The sequence below is a fragment of the Phoxinus phoxinus genome (assembly GCF_949152265.1).
Source record: "Phoxinus phoxinus genome assembly, chromosome: 2".
Taxonomy (NCBI): domain Eukaryota; kingdom Metazoa; phylum Chordata; class Actinopteri; order Cypriniformes; family Leuciscidae; genus Phoxinus; species Phoxinus phoxinus.
In genome coordinates this window covers 1,599,481-1,617,259 of record NC_136877.1, presented here as the reverse complement: position 1 = coordinate 1,617,259, position 17,779 = coordinate 1,599,481, and the positions used below count along the sequence as shown (strand labels likewise).

The 17,779-nt window shown below is 37.5% G+C and overlaps 1 protein-coding gene across 1 annotated transcript; it reads right to left on the bottom strand.

The window, feature by feature from the left end:
* Window positions 1-5,028: 5,028 nt before the first annotated feature.
* On the bottom strand, window positions 5,029-13,684 carry LOC306994596 (polyunsaturated fatty acid 5-lipoxygenase-like). Its single transcript, XM_079605212.1, has 12 exons — window positions 13,611-13,684; window positions 12,827-12,934; window positions 12,595-12,704; window positions 12,321-12,493; window positions 12,007-12,141; window positions 11,680-11,883; window positions 11,347-11,433; window positions 10,980-11,152; window positions 10,743-10,855; window positions 7,314-7,414; window positions 7,052-7,222; window positions 5,029-5,775 (listed from the first exon to the last, which is right to left on the bottom strand). Exons 2-12 carry the CDS (start codon window positions 12,898-12,900, stop codon window positions 5,596-5,598), a joined length of 1,521 nt encoding a protein of 506 aa, XP_079461338.1. The 5' UTR covers window positions 12,901-12,934; window positions 13,611-13,684; the 3' UTR covers window positions 5,029-5,595.
* Window positions 13,685-17,779: the final 4,095 nt, after the last annotated feature.

Sequence of the window (17,779 nt, the reverse complement as noted above, 5' to 3'; positions counted from 1 at the left end):
TTTCATTGCATTTTAATTCATTAATTGCATACTTTCAAAAAAAAACAATTTAAAGGTTATTATTCAGGTTATATAATTGAATGGAGACTTTCATGGAGATATTAAATAGAATTAATTAATATTAAACATAATTAAGACACATAGTATACTGTAGGAATACACCTTCTTGAATATGTCTTTAAGTACACTACAATTTAAAAATGGTAGATTTATTTTTATTTTTAACTTAAGAATTGTATTATTACTACTATATTTTAAAAGTTTTTTTTTTTAGTTTTTTTTATAAAAACCTTAACCTATAGAGAATGCTAGCAACACCATATGGAGCTCGAAATGGGACAGATGAATAAATGGAGCAAACAAATCCAGAACATAATGCAATGAGGCGTAGTCAAAAGGCAGACCTAAGAAGTAGTGATGGGTCGTTCGCGAATGAGCCGGTTCTTAGAGCCGGCTCTTGTAGGTGAACGTCGGGAGCTGGCTCGCATATCTGAAGAGCCGACTCTATTTAGAAAAATATAGCCAATAGAAATGAAATCATTATGCAATAAAGAAATGTTTGAGGCCTTTAAAGATAATATAAAAAAAACATTTAAAACTTTCACAACAATGCATCCACTAATTTGTCAGTGGGTAATACTATTTTTTCTTTAGTCACATTTCCTCCTTACAGGGTTGATGTAAGGGTTGAAAAGGGGCTGTGTCTGGGCATACCACTAGTGGTGGGCAGATCGAGGCTTCGTGAAGCAATGAAACAGTTGAACCAAATGTGCCATATTGTTTCGAGGCTTCGAATCAATCCGACACCCGTCTCCACGGTGACACCTAGTGGTCACTTGCAGGTGTTGATCTGAAACAACCTTGACGAGCCATTAAAACATTTTTTTTGTTTTTTTATTATTGTATTTTTCTAATATGTGAAGCTTGTAACCTATAGGCTCATCACTGTGCATAATGTTATTTTGGTCCTGCAAAATGAATATTAATAAAATAAATCAAGCCACAATGTCTCACTTTTTTAGAGATTTTTATTCAAAAATATTAATTTCTCTGCTGTGGAAGGACTTAGCTTACTTCTTTTTTTACAGATAATTTCTCCAGCCTTTGAAAAAATCCTCTCACAAGGGACACTTGTTGCTGGCATGCAAATACATTTTTTAGCTAGGACATACAAATGAGGAAAGATTACTGCTCTCTCTTTCCAGTAAGTTAGTATATCATGAGTTCTGGGCATCTATCTATCCAAATCTATCTCTCTATGTATCTAGATATGTATCTATAATCTATCTATGTATTTATATATGTAGGCTATCTGTGGGCGAAAGGAGATACTGATTTTTTCCTTGCATCATTGGAGATTGGACTTTTGTTGCTTGGACTCTGACTTTTCTCATGATTTCCTTCAGAGACTTGGCCCACATCTTCCAGGCCCTTTTTGGACTCTTATCAGATAAGTTGTGCTTTAATGTGATTGTCTAAGTGATGGTATCCAGGGAACTGAGTGGTATTCAAACAAATGGGAAATATTTGAACACTACTATTGTGTCCATCTCAGTTTGAAGCAAACGGCTTATGATTGTTAGAGTACAGTGTGTTCTGTTTTTCTTTGGGGGTTTGTTCACAATGTTTTGTTAACTCATGTTTATTTGGGGATTTTTCATTGTCATTGTGCTATTAAGCAATATAAAGTAAGTTAGATGGTTCATTCATCCTGAAGATTCTGGTGTGGTTGAACATACATTTTCCATAGGAACGCCTTTCTTCAGTGTAGCCCTTTACCTGAGTTTAGAGTAGAGTCGGTTACAACAACACAGGACCCGCTGGCACAATCAGAACTCGTGACGTATTTCCGAAGGAGGGACTTCATAGAACAAGGAAGTCATCAGCCCGTTTTTAGGACAGTGAAAACAGCGGTATACAGAAACGTAGCCTACATTTTGTGAAAAATACTGTGTTTTTTTACACGCGAAACACATGTTATATTGCACACTGTAAACACAATCAAAGCTTCAAAAACACAGGAAAAACGGGACCTTTAATGTTTAAAGTTTGAATGTTTTGAAGGCGATGATTTATAGATAGATAGATAGATAGATAGATAGGCTAGATAAAACAATTTTATTTGTTAAGTAGGCCTCCTAAAATGTATTTCTAGTCAGTCTTGTGTCTAACAGCCGAGGTAAACATTCAGGAAAAATAAAACCATTTTTGATGAGGATAGCGTAAGTTTTCTAAATGTTCTACTCTTAATATTAAATCAAAAAACGACTGAATGAAAGATACACAGATTATCTTGAACCACCACCACGTTTGCGGCAAAAAAACTATAGCAGTGCAGCCAAAATGCTCTGTTGGACTTTTCTGTCCAATCTTGTTAGATTACACTTGTAAATATTTAAAATGTACACAATTCAAATTCAAATCATATACATTTACATTTACATTTACATTTAGTCATTTAGCAGACGCCTTTATCCAAAGCGACTTACAACTGAGGACTACAACAAGCGAGTCATTGTGAAGAAGCAAAAATAACGCAAGAAGTGCTCAAAATACAAAGTTCTGGAATTGCTCAGAGTAGCATAAGCCAAAACAAGGGAGGGTAAAGGAGAGGTTTTTTTTTTTTTTTTTTTTTTTTTTTTTTTTTTTTTTAGGTCAAGTGCTCACGGAAGAGATGAGTTTTCAGTTGTCTTTTGAATGTGGTCAGGGATTCTGCATTCCGGACGAGGGTAGGGAGATCATTCCACCAGCAAGGAACCGTGAATGAGAATGTTCTGGAGAGTGATTTTGTGGCTCTCTGTGATGGTACCACGAGTCGTCGCTCATTGACCGATCGCAGGCTTCTGGTAGGGATGTAGACTCGTAGGAGCGAGTGAAAGTAGGAGGGAGCTGAGCCTGTGGTCGATCTGTAAGCAAGCGTCAATGCCTTGAACTTGATGCGAGCAGCGAGTGGTAGCCAGTGCAGAGAGATGAACAGAGGAGTGACGTGGGCCCTTTTGGGCTCGTTGAAGACAAGACGGGCTGCAGCATTCTGGATCATCTGTAGAGGTTTAATTGCACATGATGGAAGACCAGCCAGAAGAGCATTGCAGTAATCAAGCCTAGAGATAACCAAGGCCTGGGCGAGAAGTTGTGTTGCATGCTCAGTTAGGAAGGGCCTGATCTTCCTGATGTTGTGCAGTGCAAACCTGCATGATCGAGCTGTCTTTGTGATGTGGTCTGTGAAGGTCAGATGCTCATCAAATGTTACTCCAAGGAAAATAGCCCTACTTTCTGGAAAATAATACACTAAACAACAAGAGAACTGAATATTAAGAAAAAACCACTTGCGCTCTCGTTCGTTCTACACGCAGACTGACGCTCGTCCTGCACTGTTCTGATTCTCCTAGCCTTATATCTGTTCTACAGTTGCTGCTAGGCCAGCCAATTAGCACAGGCAAATCAAATAATCCGAAAATGGGAGAAAATCGAAACTGTCTCTATGAACAGCTACACTTAAGTGCTATAAAATTTAAACTGCAATAGCCCACTTCTCAGACGCGGCTGTGATATAAAGTAGTCACGCGTCTAATTAAAATACAGATTTGTGTGAAGGAAAAAATGTACAATAACCACAGAATCGAAAATAGCCCTACTTTCTGGAAAATAATACACTAAACAACAAGAGAACTGAATATTAAGAAAAAACCACTTGCGCTCTCGTTCGTTCTACACGCAGACTGACGCTCGTCCTCCCGCCCACTGCACCTGATCACTACACTCCGCCCACCCGATCACAGTCTGAGTTCTAATCACCTGCACGTCTTGATTACACTCCCTATATCAGCCACGCTCCCTTCACTTCAGTAGCTCGTCTCTACACGACCTACTCACCTGTACTACCAGCTACCGATCTACTTACCTGAAGTCCTGTTGTTCCCCGTTGTCGCCGTTCATCGTCTTCGTCTTGGTTGTCATCGCCATCGCCATCCTCTGCAAAGATAATATTCTTGTTCAGTGTTCACCATTATCAGCATTCCTGTCATCGATCATCTCTACCAGCATTGCTCACTCTGCACTTTCCCCTCAGCTGCAAGGATATTAAAGGCAGGGTAGGCAGGTTTTTTCAAAAAAAAAAAAAAAAAAACGTTTTCCAAAATTTGTTTAAAAGGTCTGTATATACCAATACATAATTAAAATGTATGCAGTTTTGGACGCAGCCCATGTATTCATATTACCAGCTTATGTGTTTCCTGGGAATGGAACCCATGACATTGTGTAATGGCTGAGGATGAATCCTATTCAACTGACCACCAGAGGGAGCCCTCTCCCGAGTAATAGTCATGGACCTGTTCTATCTGCTCATTTCTTGTTTGTCTCATGTATTTAAGCCATGGCATTTCCATGTATACTCTATGAAATATTGCCAGTTTCACTGCAGTACCGAACATATTCCATTGCCTTCTGTTCATGTTTCTGATTATGACCATTGTGCCTGTTTACTGGATATCGTCTCTTGGGTTACTGTTTTCATTGTGTTTGCCTGGTTTGACTGATAGCTGTGTTTTCTTCTTAGGTCTGCCTTTTGACTACGCCTCATTGCATTATGTTCTGGATTTGTTTTCTCCATTTATTCTACTCCAAATCTGCATATTGATCCAAATCAATATATCTGTCCCATATCGAGCTCCTTACACATTGGTGTTGCTAGCATCATCTCTATCTACTCTCTTTGTATATATATAAAAAAAAACTTTGTTTATATTATTAAATTATTATTATATATTATTAAATATAGTAATGATAATACAATTCTTAAGTTAAAAAAATAAATCTACCTTTTAAATTGTAGTGTTCTTAAAGACACATATTCAAGAAGGTGTATTCCTACAGTATACTATGTGTCTTAATTATGTTTAATGTTAATTAATTCTATTTAATATCTCCATGAAAGTCTCTATTCAATTATAAAACCTGAATAATAACCTTTAAATTAGTTTATTTGTTTTGGATTTCAAGTATGCAATAAATACACTTAATTGTACTTTTCCACAAGGTGTAAAACATTGTTATTTTATTCAAGATACAAAACAAAAATACACCAAACTTTCCTCCCACTCATCCAGCAGTAAATGAAATTATTATATTTGTTCACAGAAAAGTTATTAAAAATAAGTCAAATGGTTAGCAAAAATATACTACAAACAATAAATCATCTAAATAATATTAATACATTAATCAAAAGATAAGTAAATGAATATTGCAGTATGGAGTTATGAATATGCAAGTTTACACCAATATGATAAAAAAGAAATAAATAAAATAATAACCGGATTATAACACAAGCTTGGCTCTTTAAAGCATAACCAGACAATCACCCCTCAGATAACATATGTGCACAGATGGCATTAAAAAAGTAATATCCATTATTTCCCATTAACAGAGTAAAATACAAGAAGAGTTAATAAAACATAATGTCTATAAATCGCCTCAAAAGACAGAATGCTCTGTGATTTAATACAATACAATACTTCATATTTGAAGTAGAGCTTTTCTCTTCTATGTCAAGCACATATTGGCCGTAAACCCTATATATAGGCCTGGCAAAATATGTTTTCAAATTGCAACACTGTTGGGGATTTTGTCTGGGGACAAATAACCATAATCAAATGTTAATCCCTCATTCCGGCTCTTGATGGTGTTGGTCACCTTCTCTAGTTTCTTGCGGAAAGTCTTGATGGCTTCCTTCACTGGTTGCTCTGTGAAGCACATTTCTGGATACGTGCCTAAGTACAGCTGGGGGGAAAGTAAGTTCTTCAGAAAGCAGAACAACATCTTTCTTTCTTTTTACAAGATAAACTGACCCTTCTCTAAGCTCCGCCCCCTTCATTTCTGTCAATCCCTCAGACAAGCTTATAAAACAAACAAAGATTCGGAAATGTTCATAGAAAAGGAGAAAACTGAATAATATTATTCTCGGAATGAAGTCTGACATTGCAGAGCATTTTTATTTGCCATGTTTCTTTAAAGAACTTGTAAAATAATGCGGTAACATGATTAAGAACTGCAGATCAGCAGAGATCAGAATCAGTGCAAATGCTTTTTACATTCAACAGAGAGAAGCCGATTACACCACTGTAAAAAATTATATGATCAATAAGTCATATATTTTTCCATTAATTTAACCAATTTCAGCTTAATTTTATAAGTTGTACAAGATTCAACCATTTTTTTTTTTTATAATGAGTTGATATGAGTTGTACTGCCAATTACTAAGTTTTTACTCTCCCGTCTGTGACCTTAATCAAAACATAAACTGCTCCAGAAACAAGATAAATATAACTTCTATAACTTTTAGATCATTTAGTTTAAATCTATCCAAACACACAGCTCATCCATTATCTAACATTATAGAAGAGCAAAAGCTTGCCTGTTAGGATTGGAAGAAATGTATTGCACTACAGAATACATTGCGTAAAATGTAATTTGTAACATATGAATTACTTATTTAACACTGGTTTGAATTTTAAAATGTGTGGATATAAAAATGTGAATTTGGCACATTATATTTAGTGTACCAGTAGAAGTTTCATTCTCATTTTTTCGCTGCCCTGTTCTTTGCAAGCACACTAAAATTGCAGTGTGCAATGAACAGCGCAGTTATTATTATGACTTATACTGGACTATAGCAGATCAGAGCACCTAATATTTAATATTTTAAATGCGTAACACCATTAAGTGAATAGATAAATATTCTGTTACTCCCCAAACATGATTAAAAGTGGGAAGGGACACAATCATTCTTACAAATTTTAAGAGGTGGCTAATTTGTACAAATTCATACAACCTCACTCGAATTAGTAAGATTTTTGCTAAATCGTACATATTTCACGAGTTGCCCAATTCGTACGAATGACCTACCCCTGACTCCGCCCCTAAACCTAACCGTCACTGGGGTCGAATTCGTACAAATTGGTCGTGAGATAGAGTTGGCTATTTACAGGTTAATTCTTTTTCACATTGATTTAGATTAGACTGCTGCCATGTTCTCTATCCAAATCAGACATCAAACCTCGTTCTTCTGGAACCGACTGAGGGCCCAAGATGTTCCTAGAACCAGGCTGGAACATCTACGATCAGGCAGACTCTCCATGATAAACTGCATATCCACTGTGCCCTTCTGTTCTGGAGGCGGCTTACGCATGGTGGAAGGACTGTTGGGGACCCAGCCATACCAGTCAAACTGGAACATAAAAGTTTACACACAGATATAAGCTTATAGATATTATCCAGATGTTTAGATTTGTTGTGTGTAATGTAGTGTGTAATCTCACCTGTCCAAAGTTGACAGCAGCATGTTGTGCTGAAGCGTTGAATATCACAACGGTCAGGTACTTGACTAACTCCTCTCGAGTTTTCAGAGACTCTGGAAACTCTGAAAACAATGGCAGTACGCATTTAACTTGTGCACACATTTAAGGGTGACTTGAAACACACAAAGATGCATATAGAATATACAAGAATACAAACAATCATACATGCTTGCACAGACCAACACTGATATTTTGGCCCTGTTTACTCCTGGAATTAAGATGTTTTGGTTGATTAGATCACAAGTAGTTAATGGAGACACGTTCCCGTTTACACCTGGTGTTTTAATCCGTCTCTTTTGTCCACTTTCAACCACTTCTGTCCTAATTTTTCAAGGAGAGTGTCTATGGGTGGGTAAATGTATGGGCTTTTTCAGATCTATCGATCTAATGGACAAAATAAGCTTGGTAATTTACATTTGAACGCGACCAAAGACGACGGAAAAACATACAGAGAGCAGTAGCTTTCATTTCTGCTCTGACAGCCGCGAGACCACGCTGAATAATGAGAGTTTACTCGTTACATTTACTTGAGTAAATTATTGGAAATTTTTTACTTTTACGCAGGGCTACGAACTGGTTCAAGGAACGAAAACTGGAAATGAACAAAACTTTGACAGGAACAAAACCAGAAACACAAACAAAATCAAATTGAATCGTTCTGAACAGATACGCTAATTTGAAACGGCCATTAACCGGTTAATAATGATATTTTATTGTTCTGTTTAATATTTTAATTTGGCACTCAACCAATCATGGATTAAAATAGTACAACCTATGCAAATGTGACATTGATGCATCCAACTTGAGTAAATGCCCACGCTCAGCTGTCAAGTCATCATCATTGGTAAGTCGCAATGGCAATATGCTGACGTTAGTTTTTCCAAGGATACGTCACCAACCGTCAAGTATTAGGCCTACATTTAAGTGAAAATTAATGTTAGGTAATATGCAATATATAGCCCTATTCGAGACATTTCACTTAAATAATTTACAGATTAACAAAACGAAAGAAAATTTGTACAAAACCGCGCTCCACAAAGGAAACCGAGGCAGCAGAGAGTGGCATTCTGCTTGTTTTCTTTATTTTACACAACATATTCTAGCATTGCTGACTTGTTTTTATGCTAGTTGTACACTATATAAAGCACATTGAATTACCATTGTGTATGACATGTGCTATATAAATAAACTTGCCTTTCCTTGCCTTGCCTAGTTGTAATTAGGCCTGACAGGAATACTAGAAGCATGACAAAGGGACGCAGCGTCTTGCTCCTCTTCTCAGGGAAGCATGGTTACATGCGTAACCTGAGACGTTCCCTTTCGAAAGGGAACTCACGGTGCATCTTCTAGAGGACATTATCGGGAACGGGATACCCACGCCGCCATGCTGAAGGGATGATTGCCCTATTGCCTGAGTGAAGTCAAAGGACTCAAAGGAGTCCTCATCCCTAAGGTCCACCCCAGCAACACGATCATAGACTCTCAGTATCCAAGGAGGCTCAACGAGAGCCTAACAACTTAGCAAACTGCCTGGTCGAGCTCTAGGAGCGGAGACCTCAACATGACAACTCTTTAAAGCAAGAGGAGGCCTAACTAAGCCCCATGCTCAGGATATCTTGCAAGGAGGCTGACAGCGAGCTTACAACCCGCAATTGCTATCCTAGTGGAGCTCAAGGGAGCGGAAGCCTTAGTAGGATAAGTCTTTCTAGCGAGAGGAGTCCTATCAACGCTCTAGCTCAAAAGCAGTGACCACTCCCAACCCAGATGCACCAAAAGAGGCTCAGGAGCCTACAACTCAGTATCTGGCTCTGAGAATGGAGGCCTCAATATGCCGACTCTCTAAGATGAGAGGAGGCCTAACTGCGTTCGGTACTCAGGGCAGCTACAACTCGGAAGTGCATAAAGGTATAGAGCTCCGGGGGACCGCAACCCTAAATGTACAATTCTCTTAGAACATTTACAAAAGTACAAAAGCAAGCCAAGTAACACTAAAAGTACATTGTACAAAAGCAAAGCCAAGTAACACTTATCAAAAAAAGCACCCGAGGAGGCTCAAGAGAGCTTCACAACTCAACATTGTTACCCCATCAAGGAAGCAAGTAGTGTACCTAACAGCTCAATGCTGCCCCAGGCGATGCTCTGAGGAGCAGTTTTTATAAAAGCAGAAGCCAAGAAGGCTCAAAGGGAGCTTAAGAACTTGACAAAACTGCCTACTAAAAAGCAGGGGCCTGAAAGGAAAATTTACATAACGAGAAGAAGGCACTCATAGTGTAAGAGCATAACACACTCCATGGAAAACTGTAAAAAAGTTGTAAAAAAAACTGTAACTCTCCCTGAGAGCCTTCTACTTAGTAAACTGTCTGAAGTCGGACAACGCATTCATAACCAGCCTCTAATGCCGAACCCTCAGTAAGGCAGACGTTGGAATAAAAACATACTGGGTGGTAAGGAGGCAGATGTTATTTAGCCCCTGGGACAAACGCTCAGAGAGATTACTCTGGATTACTTTCCTGAGATGATCTCTTCTCCATCTGGCTTCATGCCTCTTCCACGCTCTACACCTTGAAGGAGGGATAGCGCGAGAGGCAGTGTTCACCTTCTGCAAAGAAGAAGCTCAGAAGGGGAAACTGGCCCATTTTCTCCTTCTCCCCGATGTTAGCCAGGTTTTTCCAGAGATGCCTCTCCGTAGCCACCATGGCCGACATGGATAGACCGCTATTCCTTATTTTGTCAGTCATATATAATATACAAGTTTCAGTTGAATGTAAAGACCTAAAGCATCAAATGCGTTTTGACCTATTGCTTTTACTAATATTTTATCTGGTCATAGACTATTTTTTTCCATTCCATTAATAGAAATAGGCCTATAATTAACAATATTTAACTTACAACCCTTTTTATATAATAGTATAACTCTACACACATTTAAAATCACTTGGTATTTTTCCTTGTTCAATTGATCAATTTAACATATATAATACAAAAGGAGCAATTAGTCTAGCAGAGTCCCTAAATTTTTTTTTGCTGAAATATTGTCAATCACAGGTGCCTATCTATTTTTATTTCACTAATACATTTAAAAACTCCACTTTCAGTAACTGGTCTCAATCTAAAAGAATCATTAACAATTCCACATTGCCCATAAAAAGATTGTCCAGTAGGCAGAGAGTAGGCGTTTTTTTAGTGATTGTTCGAATGCATTCGACGACATGAGCTTCCACACTATGAAAACAATCCGGTCAAATGCGTTTTGACTACCTCTGGAAGTGGTCGAAAGTGGACAAGCTCAAAACATTTAGACCCCATTTACACCTGTATTTAGCGTCATCCTCTTGTGATCCGATTGATCAGGTGTAAACAAGGCCTTTGATAAGTTAAACCTGTTCTCACTGTGTAAATTATTCATGCCAGTGCGACAATCCTTAACAAATCCTTGAATCTCCACGTCTTCTTGAACGGCCTCATCGCTGTCATAGTAGATTTCGACCACAGCAGACACAAAACTACAGGAAGATCAAAAAGATTAATGAAAACTAATTCATGTAAATAACTTTTTATTGGAGTCTATGTGGACTAATTTGTACTTTTGCACTAGTAGTACAGGATCTGAACTGTTGCTACACCTACTTGTGTATTGCCTCCCAGATCCTCATGCCATCATCTCTATAATAGTACTTTAATAGTACATCTTCCATTCGTCTATCTTTTATGGTCTCAGGGAAGCACAGGGACTCGTAGGTTAAAGTATCCATGGCACTTTGAATCACTTCACCCATCCCATTTGCAGTGAGGCTACTAATCTGTGGATACCAAGAATTCAGTTTATATTTTCCTAAATATTTTCAGCACTTATTTAGCCTACTCTTTGACTTTTTGAAATTTAGGAACTACTTAGGTCTGACAAAGACTAAATAATCAAATATGAATAGAATCGCTTTGATGGAATATGCTGTTTATGTGTGTATATATTAAATTACTGTAGGTATAAAGGTACCTTGCTGATGACCCCGTTTTCACTGATGAGTTTTTCACGGGCCACTGCATTGATTGCAATTGTGAACCGAACATGAGGTTTCAGTAACTGTAAGAAGCATTAAAACATGTGCATTAAATCATAAAAACTGATTTAAAAGCATAACCTGAAACAACAAAAGTGGTTTCCAGGTCATTCCCTGGAGGTTTTTGGTTAACGTTAAACCATGGATGACAAAAAGGCAAGGATATCAGAACCAGCAACCCTTCCTCGATAAATTGACATATGTGAAACCACAATCTTCAGTTTAGCCCTGAATCTAAATATCATAACTTTGTATTGAGAGACATGTACCTTGTATACAGGATGGACTTTAGAGAGCTGTCTGTACATGGCCACTTCAAAAACCTCTGATATCAGATGTGTCTTGAGAAGGTGCGTGACCAACTGGTGTACAATGAAGTCGGCAGATTTCACCCACATCTTGGCAAGCATCCAATCATATTCATTATCACTCGGGAGAAAGATTGGGCTCTTTTCCCCTGGGGTTTGACTGAGCTGATTTAGGAATAAAAAAAAACAAGCAGGACATTTTTACTTCAGTGAGTAAATTCACAGCTAAAGCATTTTAATTTTTAATTTATGTTTTCATTTGATACTGATTATATATGGGACAGATACCTGAATGGCAATTGGCACAATTTGGTCCGATGTGTTCTTGTACAGCAGGCAGAGCGGTGCAGTCAAAAAGTGCTGGGATTTGGGTGTTGACACTGCCTCCAGTATTTCATAATCCACTATGTAGATGTTTCCTGCCTGTAAACGTGTACACAGGTGCAAAGGTTAGAACTAATAGTTCATGGCCTTAAAATTACATTGATTTGAGTCATTTATGTAAACTAAATTATGTGAAGGATGTCAGAATTCAAGCAAGTCAGTCTTGAATATGATAACTGACCGACTGTTCAAGTGATTTATGTCTTAATGTTTCTGACCTTTATTTCCTCTTGTAGAGTGACACCTCTCTCCAGAAAGCCCTTCACCATCTCATGTGTGACTGGAAACTTGTCTGGAATCTTCATGCACTTCTCGATCATGACAGGATTGCAGCCATTCAAAAACTGATAGCCGAACATGTAATCCTTGCTCCAGTCTTGCATCACGTTCTCTGTCCAGATTTCAAAAAGGAAAATTTAGTTCTCACAACTGTGAATTCAAAATCAACTGTGATTTTGGATATAAAGTGTTTGTTTAAATGAAGAAACAAACCTAGTAGAGTGTTCTTGATATCAAAATCTTCCAATATATTTTCAAAATCACTAATGTCTTTCCAGGAATGAAAGAAACCTTTAAATTTGTCAAGAAGTGTTTCCCCAATCCTGAAAAAGAGTGCATACTGTATAATTATTGACATGAACACTATTCACACAAATTTAATTCTGGAGAACTGAGGAAAATCTCAGTATCAAATCAACAAGGACTGTGGCCATGACAAACTTACGCTTTCAGGAAATTGAAATCAAACTCAATCGTTTTTGCTGCATCGAACTGAACTTCTGCAGGAAGACCCTCCATGCTCAAAGGGAATCCTGCGCGCCACTCCTTCCACCTTCAACAAGAAAAATAACATAAGTGTGACACACACACACACACACACACTGCTGCTACGGACCTAAGTATACAGTGGCGGCTGGTGAAAAATATCTTAGGTGGGGCTGAGTCATATTCAGTCGGTTTCAATAGTCTGATAACCATGGGAGTCTTTTAGTGTAGTGGCTCCGAGGATGTGGAATGCTCTTCCTCAACACATCCGTCAAACATCCACCCTTCTCTCCTTCAAAAACACATTTTTATCTGAATATTACTCTTCAGCTCACAGTCTGTAAATTCTACATTGTTATTGATATGCTATTTGTTTGAATCCCTCTTTGTTTGTATCTTTAACCTAACTTTGTAAGGGACCTCTGTATATTAGGCCTACTTTCTGCTTTGATGTTGATTTTTATTATGTTCTATTCCTTAACCCAGTCCCAGTGGTTCTCAAACTTTTTACAGTTGTACCCCATGAGGCTTTTAAAGGGGTGGTTCAGGATTTTGGACATCAGACCTTATTTTCAAGTTAGCCTGGTTGTTATTCATCAGTGGAGACATAGTTCGCCGGTGCTAGGCTAGCGCGAGTCAACGGTATAAGCTAGCCTGCCATTAAAAACAGTTTTACCCACTCCACAGTACACCAAAAGCAAATAAATTATAACGCCATAATCTCTTTGCTAGTTTGTTCGTACTTCCTCAATCAAACGTTCCTCAACTTGATCCATCGTTGAACACAAACAGTGCAGTGGTCAGTCACTTTAAAAATGGCGCTATAGCAGGAGGGGGAAACCGGAAAAACTACACTCCGGAAATGACGTATAATCTGACCAATCACAGCCCTTGTGGTCTGCGTCGCCTCGACGCAATTTTTTGGAGGTGCACGTCGAGCTACGGCGGAGAGGGGTTCGCGTCGACGCAGAAGGGTCTGCGGGGGTACGCCGTCGATTCGACCCAGAAGCATAAAACAGGCTTAATTACTAATTCGTAGCCTACGAGTGAGGTCGTATGAATTTGTACGAATTAGCCACCTCGTAAAATTCGTACTACGAATTATTGTCAAGCAGACTGAACTGAACTGTATCAAGGGAGGAATAAAGAAAAAAACGGCAACAAATGAATATTATTCAAGAATGTAATTGTTTCTTCACACCTGAATTTTTCCTGTCTAGATTCCAGTTCTCCTCGTCTTTTCTCTCTAAGCAATTCGGTGTCATCCTGAGGCAATCGAGCTAAAATGATGCACAAAGAAATATAGCACACATTGTAAAAGACAGCATTTAAGACATGATTCAATAACAACTGAACTTTAAAATGTAAAAAATTATAATGCTCCATTTAAAATGCACGTACCAGTGCCTTCTCGGATAAAGACTTCCTTTTCGTCTTCAATCCAGCGCTGACAGGGGAACTCGAAGTGTTTTCCAGAGGGTGCTTTCACTTTGATATCCCCACAAAACCACTGAAAATTGACCAAGTGTTTCCTTTTTTCAAGTTTCACCTGAACAATGTCCCCAAAGTCCTTCTCCACACAGATGTCGAAGGAGAACTCCTTTAATGACAACTTTTATTAGACACCTTATATACTGGCATGAAGTTGGTTTGACGTTGGACGTTCAATATTCGTGTATTTAGGGACCGTCTCTAAAGTTACATGCGACTTTGATATAAACGTTTCTAACTTCAATAGCATTTGAAGACAATGACTTACAGTCATAAAACCAACTGAACATTGTTCATCTAGGTATTGCTCGGGTATGATGCACACCTTTTAGATTTTTGATATTTATGACAATAAACTATTAAACTCTATGTAAATATTGCTACACTGTAAATTTTCTGTAAAAAAAAATCACTGTAAAGTATACTTAAAAACTAATTGGAAACCGATTGCCTTATTTTTGCAAAGGGAAAACTGAAGTTAAGTTAATAATCAACTAAAAGTAAAGAAAGCTAACTCTTCCAAAGTAAATTAAATAATCAAACATTACATAAACACTTATTATTCTCTATAATCTTATTATTGGCTATATTCTCAACATGGCAAATTTAAGCTGGAGACTTAAAAAATATATGTCTAGTCGGTTTCCACATTTTTTTCAAGTAAAGTGAAATAGTAATAGTATGTGGTAGTGACAAATGCTTAGTTAGTATAGTTCACTTACACAAGAGTTCTAGTTACTAAAAAATAACTGTAAAGAGTAGGCTACTTGATAATTTACTTTAAATAAAATTGAATTGTTACCATTGTTGTGTTTTGCTTGCTGAATGTTGAAGTCTGTGTAACTCAAGCGTGAACTATTACAATATTGTCACTTTTATATTTATATTTTATATGAGATTATATAAACCCAATTAAAAGTTTTACAAGGTGTTTAGGACAGAAGTGTTAGCATTTTTTTAAATAGATCATTAATTGACATAAAATATAGTTATACATCAATATACACACACACACATACATAAACTTTGCATGAAGAATATATCGTTATCCAGACTCAGAGAGCGCTCAATCTCGATCTATAGGCAGACTTTTTCCTTCTAAATATTGTGAAATTGAGTGTATAGTTAACTACAGTTACACTTATGATCTCCGATGTTGTTTCGAGTGTTTTAGACAAAGCAACTATGATGACTATACATTTATTTGACTTGACTGGGACGTTTTATGTGAATCCGTCTTTTCTTTAATTTTAATGTCAATTTTTTATTGTTGACAATGTTGATCTAGAAGAAGCTGTCTGACTATAGATTAAGCGTTACTTCAAATACTCAAGACTTATGGCTCTAGACTTGATAATCAAGTTTGGTGATTGATATAGTTTGCCTGCCTATACTATTAGGGGCTGGGGATGTAAGAGTCATAATTGAAATAATTAAAATTTCACACCAAATGCTTAAATGTTTAAGTATAGTTTAGGTTCATGGTAGTATGTCTTTAGCGCCTTTAAGAATTGCGCACCTCCTCAAAGAACGAAAGAAAGACGGAGTAACACAATTTTTGCCCGGAGTTTATATTTTCTGTTTGTGTGCAAGAACTTTCAGTTAACAAATGAAACTCGAACGAAGACCCGAGTCAATACTTTGCCCGAAATAATTACGAAGGATTATTGCTACTGTAAAGAATGCATATTAATATGTAAAATAACGCGATCATTATCAACATTAAACAGCAAAACGGTCTAATGTTACTGAATGAAATGTCGACCCAGGACGAGCTTTAGGACGTTTCTGAATCCGATGCAGATGTAGTCTTTACTCTTTAACACGTGATTCTCCAGTAGGCCTATGGGCTAGCGCAAAATGTTGCTTTTTTGAACGAAACTTACCCACATCCGTTGATTTTTTGCACGAAGCTAGAATTAAAATTGACATATCATTGCAAAAGCTTTGTATTTTAAATAAATTATTTTTTCTTTTTAACTTTTCTATTCAACAATGAATCCTGAAAAAAGTAGCCTATCACGTTATTAAAAAATATTAAGTAGCACAACTGTTTATAAAATTGATAATAAATCAGCATTAGAATGATTTCTGAAGGATCATGTGACACTGAAGACTGTAATATTTCACACTGTTTACATTTGATCAAATAAATGCAGCCTTGATGAGCATAACAAACTTCTTTCAAAAACATTAAAAATAGTATGAGAATAATGTATCCTATATAATAAAGGAAAAATAATAATAATAACTGAAAATAAAAATAATTGTCTTTAAAGTTCTTACCTTTTCTAAAACACCAAAAACACCAAAATAGGATTTGTTGACCAGGACTCTTTCACTGCTCTGATTCATTGAGTCTATCAGCGTCAGGAAAATGCTGTTCGTTTTCTCAGCAATAATCTGTTTACTAGTAGAAACAGTCACCTTGTAGGCCAACATTTTTCCTGAATGAAAGATGTACAATCTCTTGATCCTCAGTTTATTCTTGAGCACCTTTATATGAAGTTCACTTCCGGCGCTACTCTCCGCCTCCTGTGACATTATAATGTGGGTTTGATCTGTCAATCAAAAATGTCATGGTCATACCTGCATATGTCCTAATCTATAACACGTTTCTGAACTTATAGAGACGACAGGAATAAATGTAGAGGTATTCCAGACAATCCTCTTCCACTGATAAGGTTTTCCAATTACAATTACTATTTAAAATTCACCTCCTTTAATAATAATAACATTAATATAGGATAATGTGATATAAAAGTGAAGAGTAATATAAGAGTGTATAATATAAATATAATTGTGTAGCAGGGTATGTTGTTATGGGAAGAAGGAGGCGGGAACCGGCGAACATTCAACCACTTTAATAACTAGGCTAAATAAACTGTTACAAAAATGAAAGTAAGCCAGCAGCCCCTCGCGGACGACTGCTGGCCACACAATCACAAAACACAACATAAACTCAGGCCTGTTCCTCTCTCGATCTCCGCTGTCGTCGCTCCTCACGAGACCGGTGCGTCGCGCAGGCGTCGCTCATCATTAATCACGCGGTCTCGCGCCGTTCTCTCGCGTCCCTCGACCTCGTCCTGCTCGCCACACATTTCATTTGGATATTAATAAGATCAAAATGCCCTCCCTCAATGTACAGTAAATGTGGGTCGAAACACAGGGTTTTTTTTTGTCAAAAACCAAGATCGTGTGGTAATTTAATTGCCAACTGAATCCACACACTCAATTTATAGACAGTAAAAGAAATGGACACAGCGACCCCATAAGTTTCAACGGAGAAAGGTGAAGTCAATTAGAAGCACACACTTCCTGATGGCTGAGCGTAGTGCGCAGACTCACACTGAGCTTGACGACGCAGATGTGCAGAGAGAAAGTCAGACTCTCTAACACAACTGCCCACAGTGACTCAAGA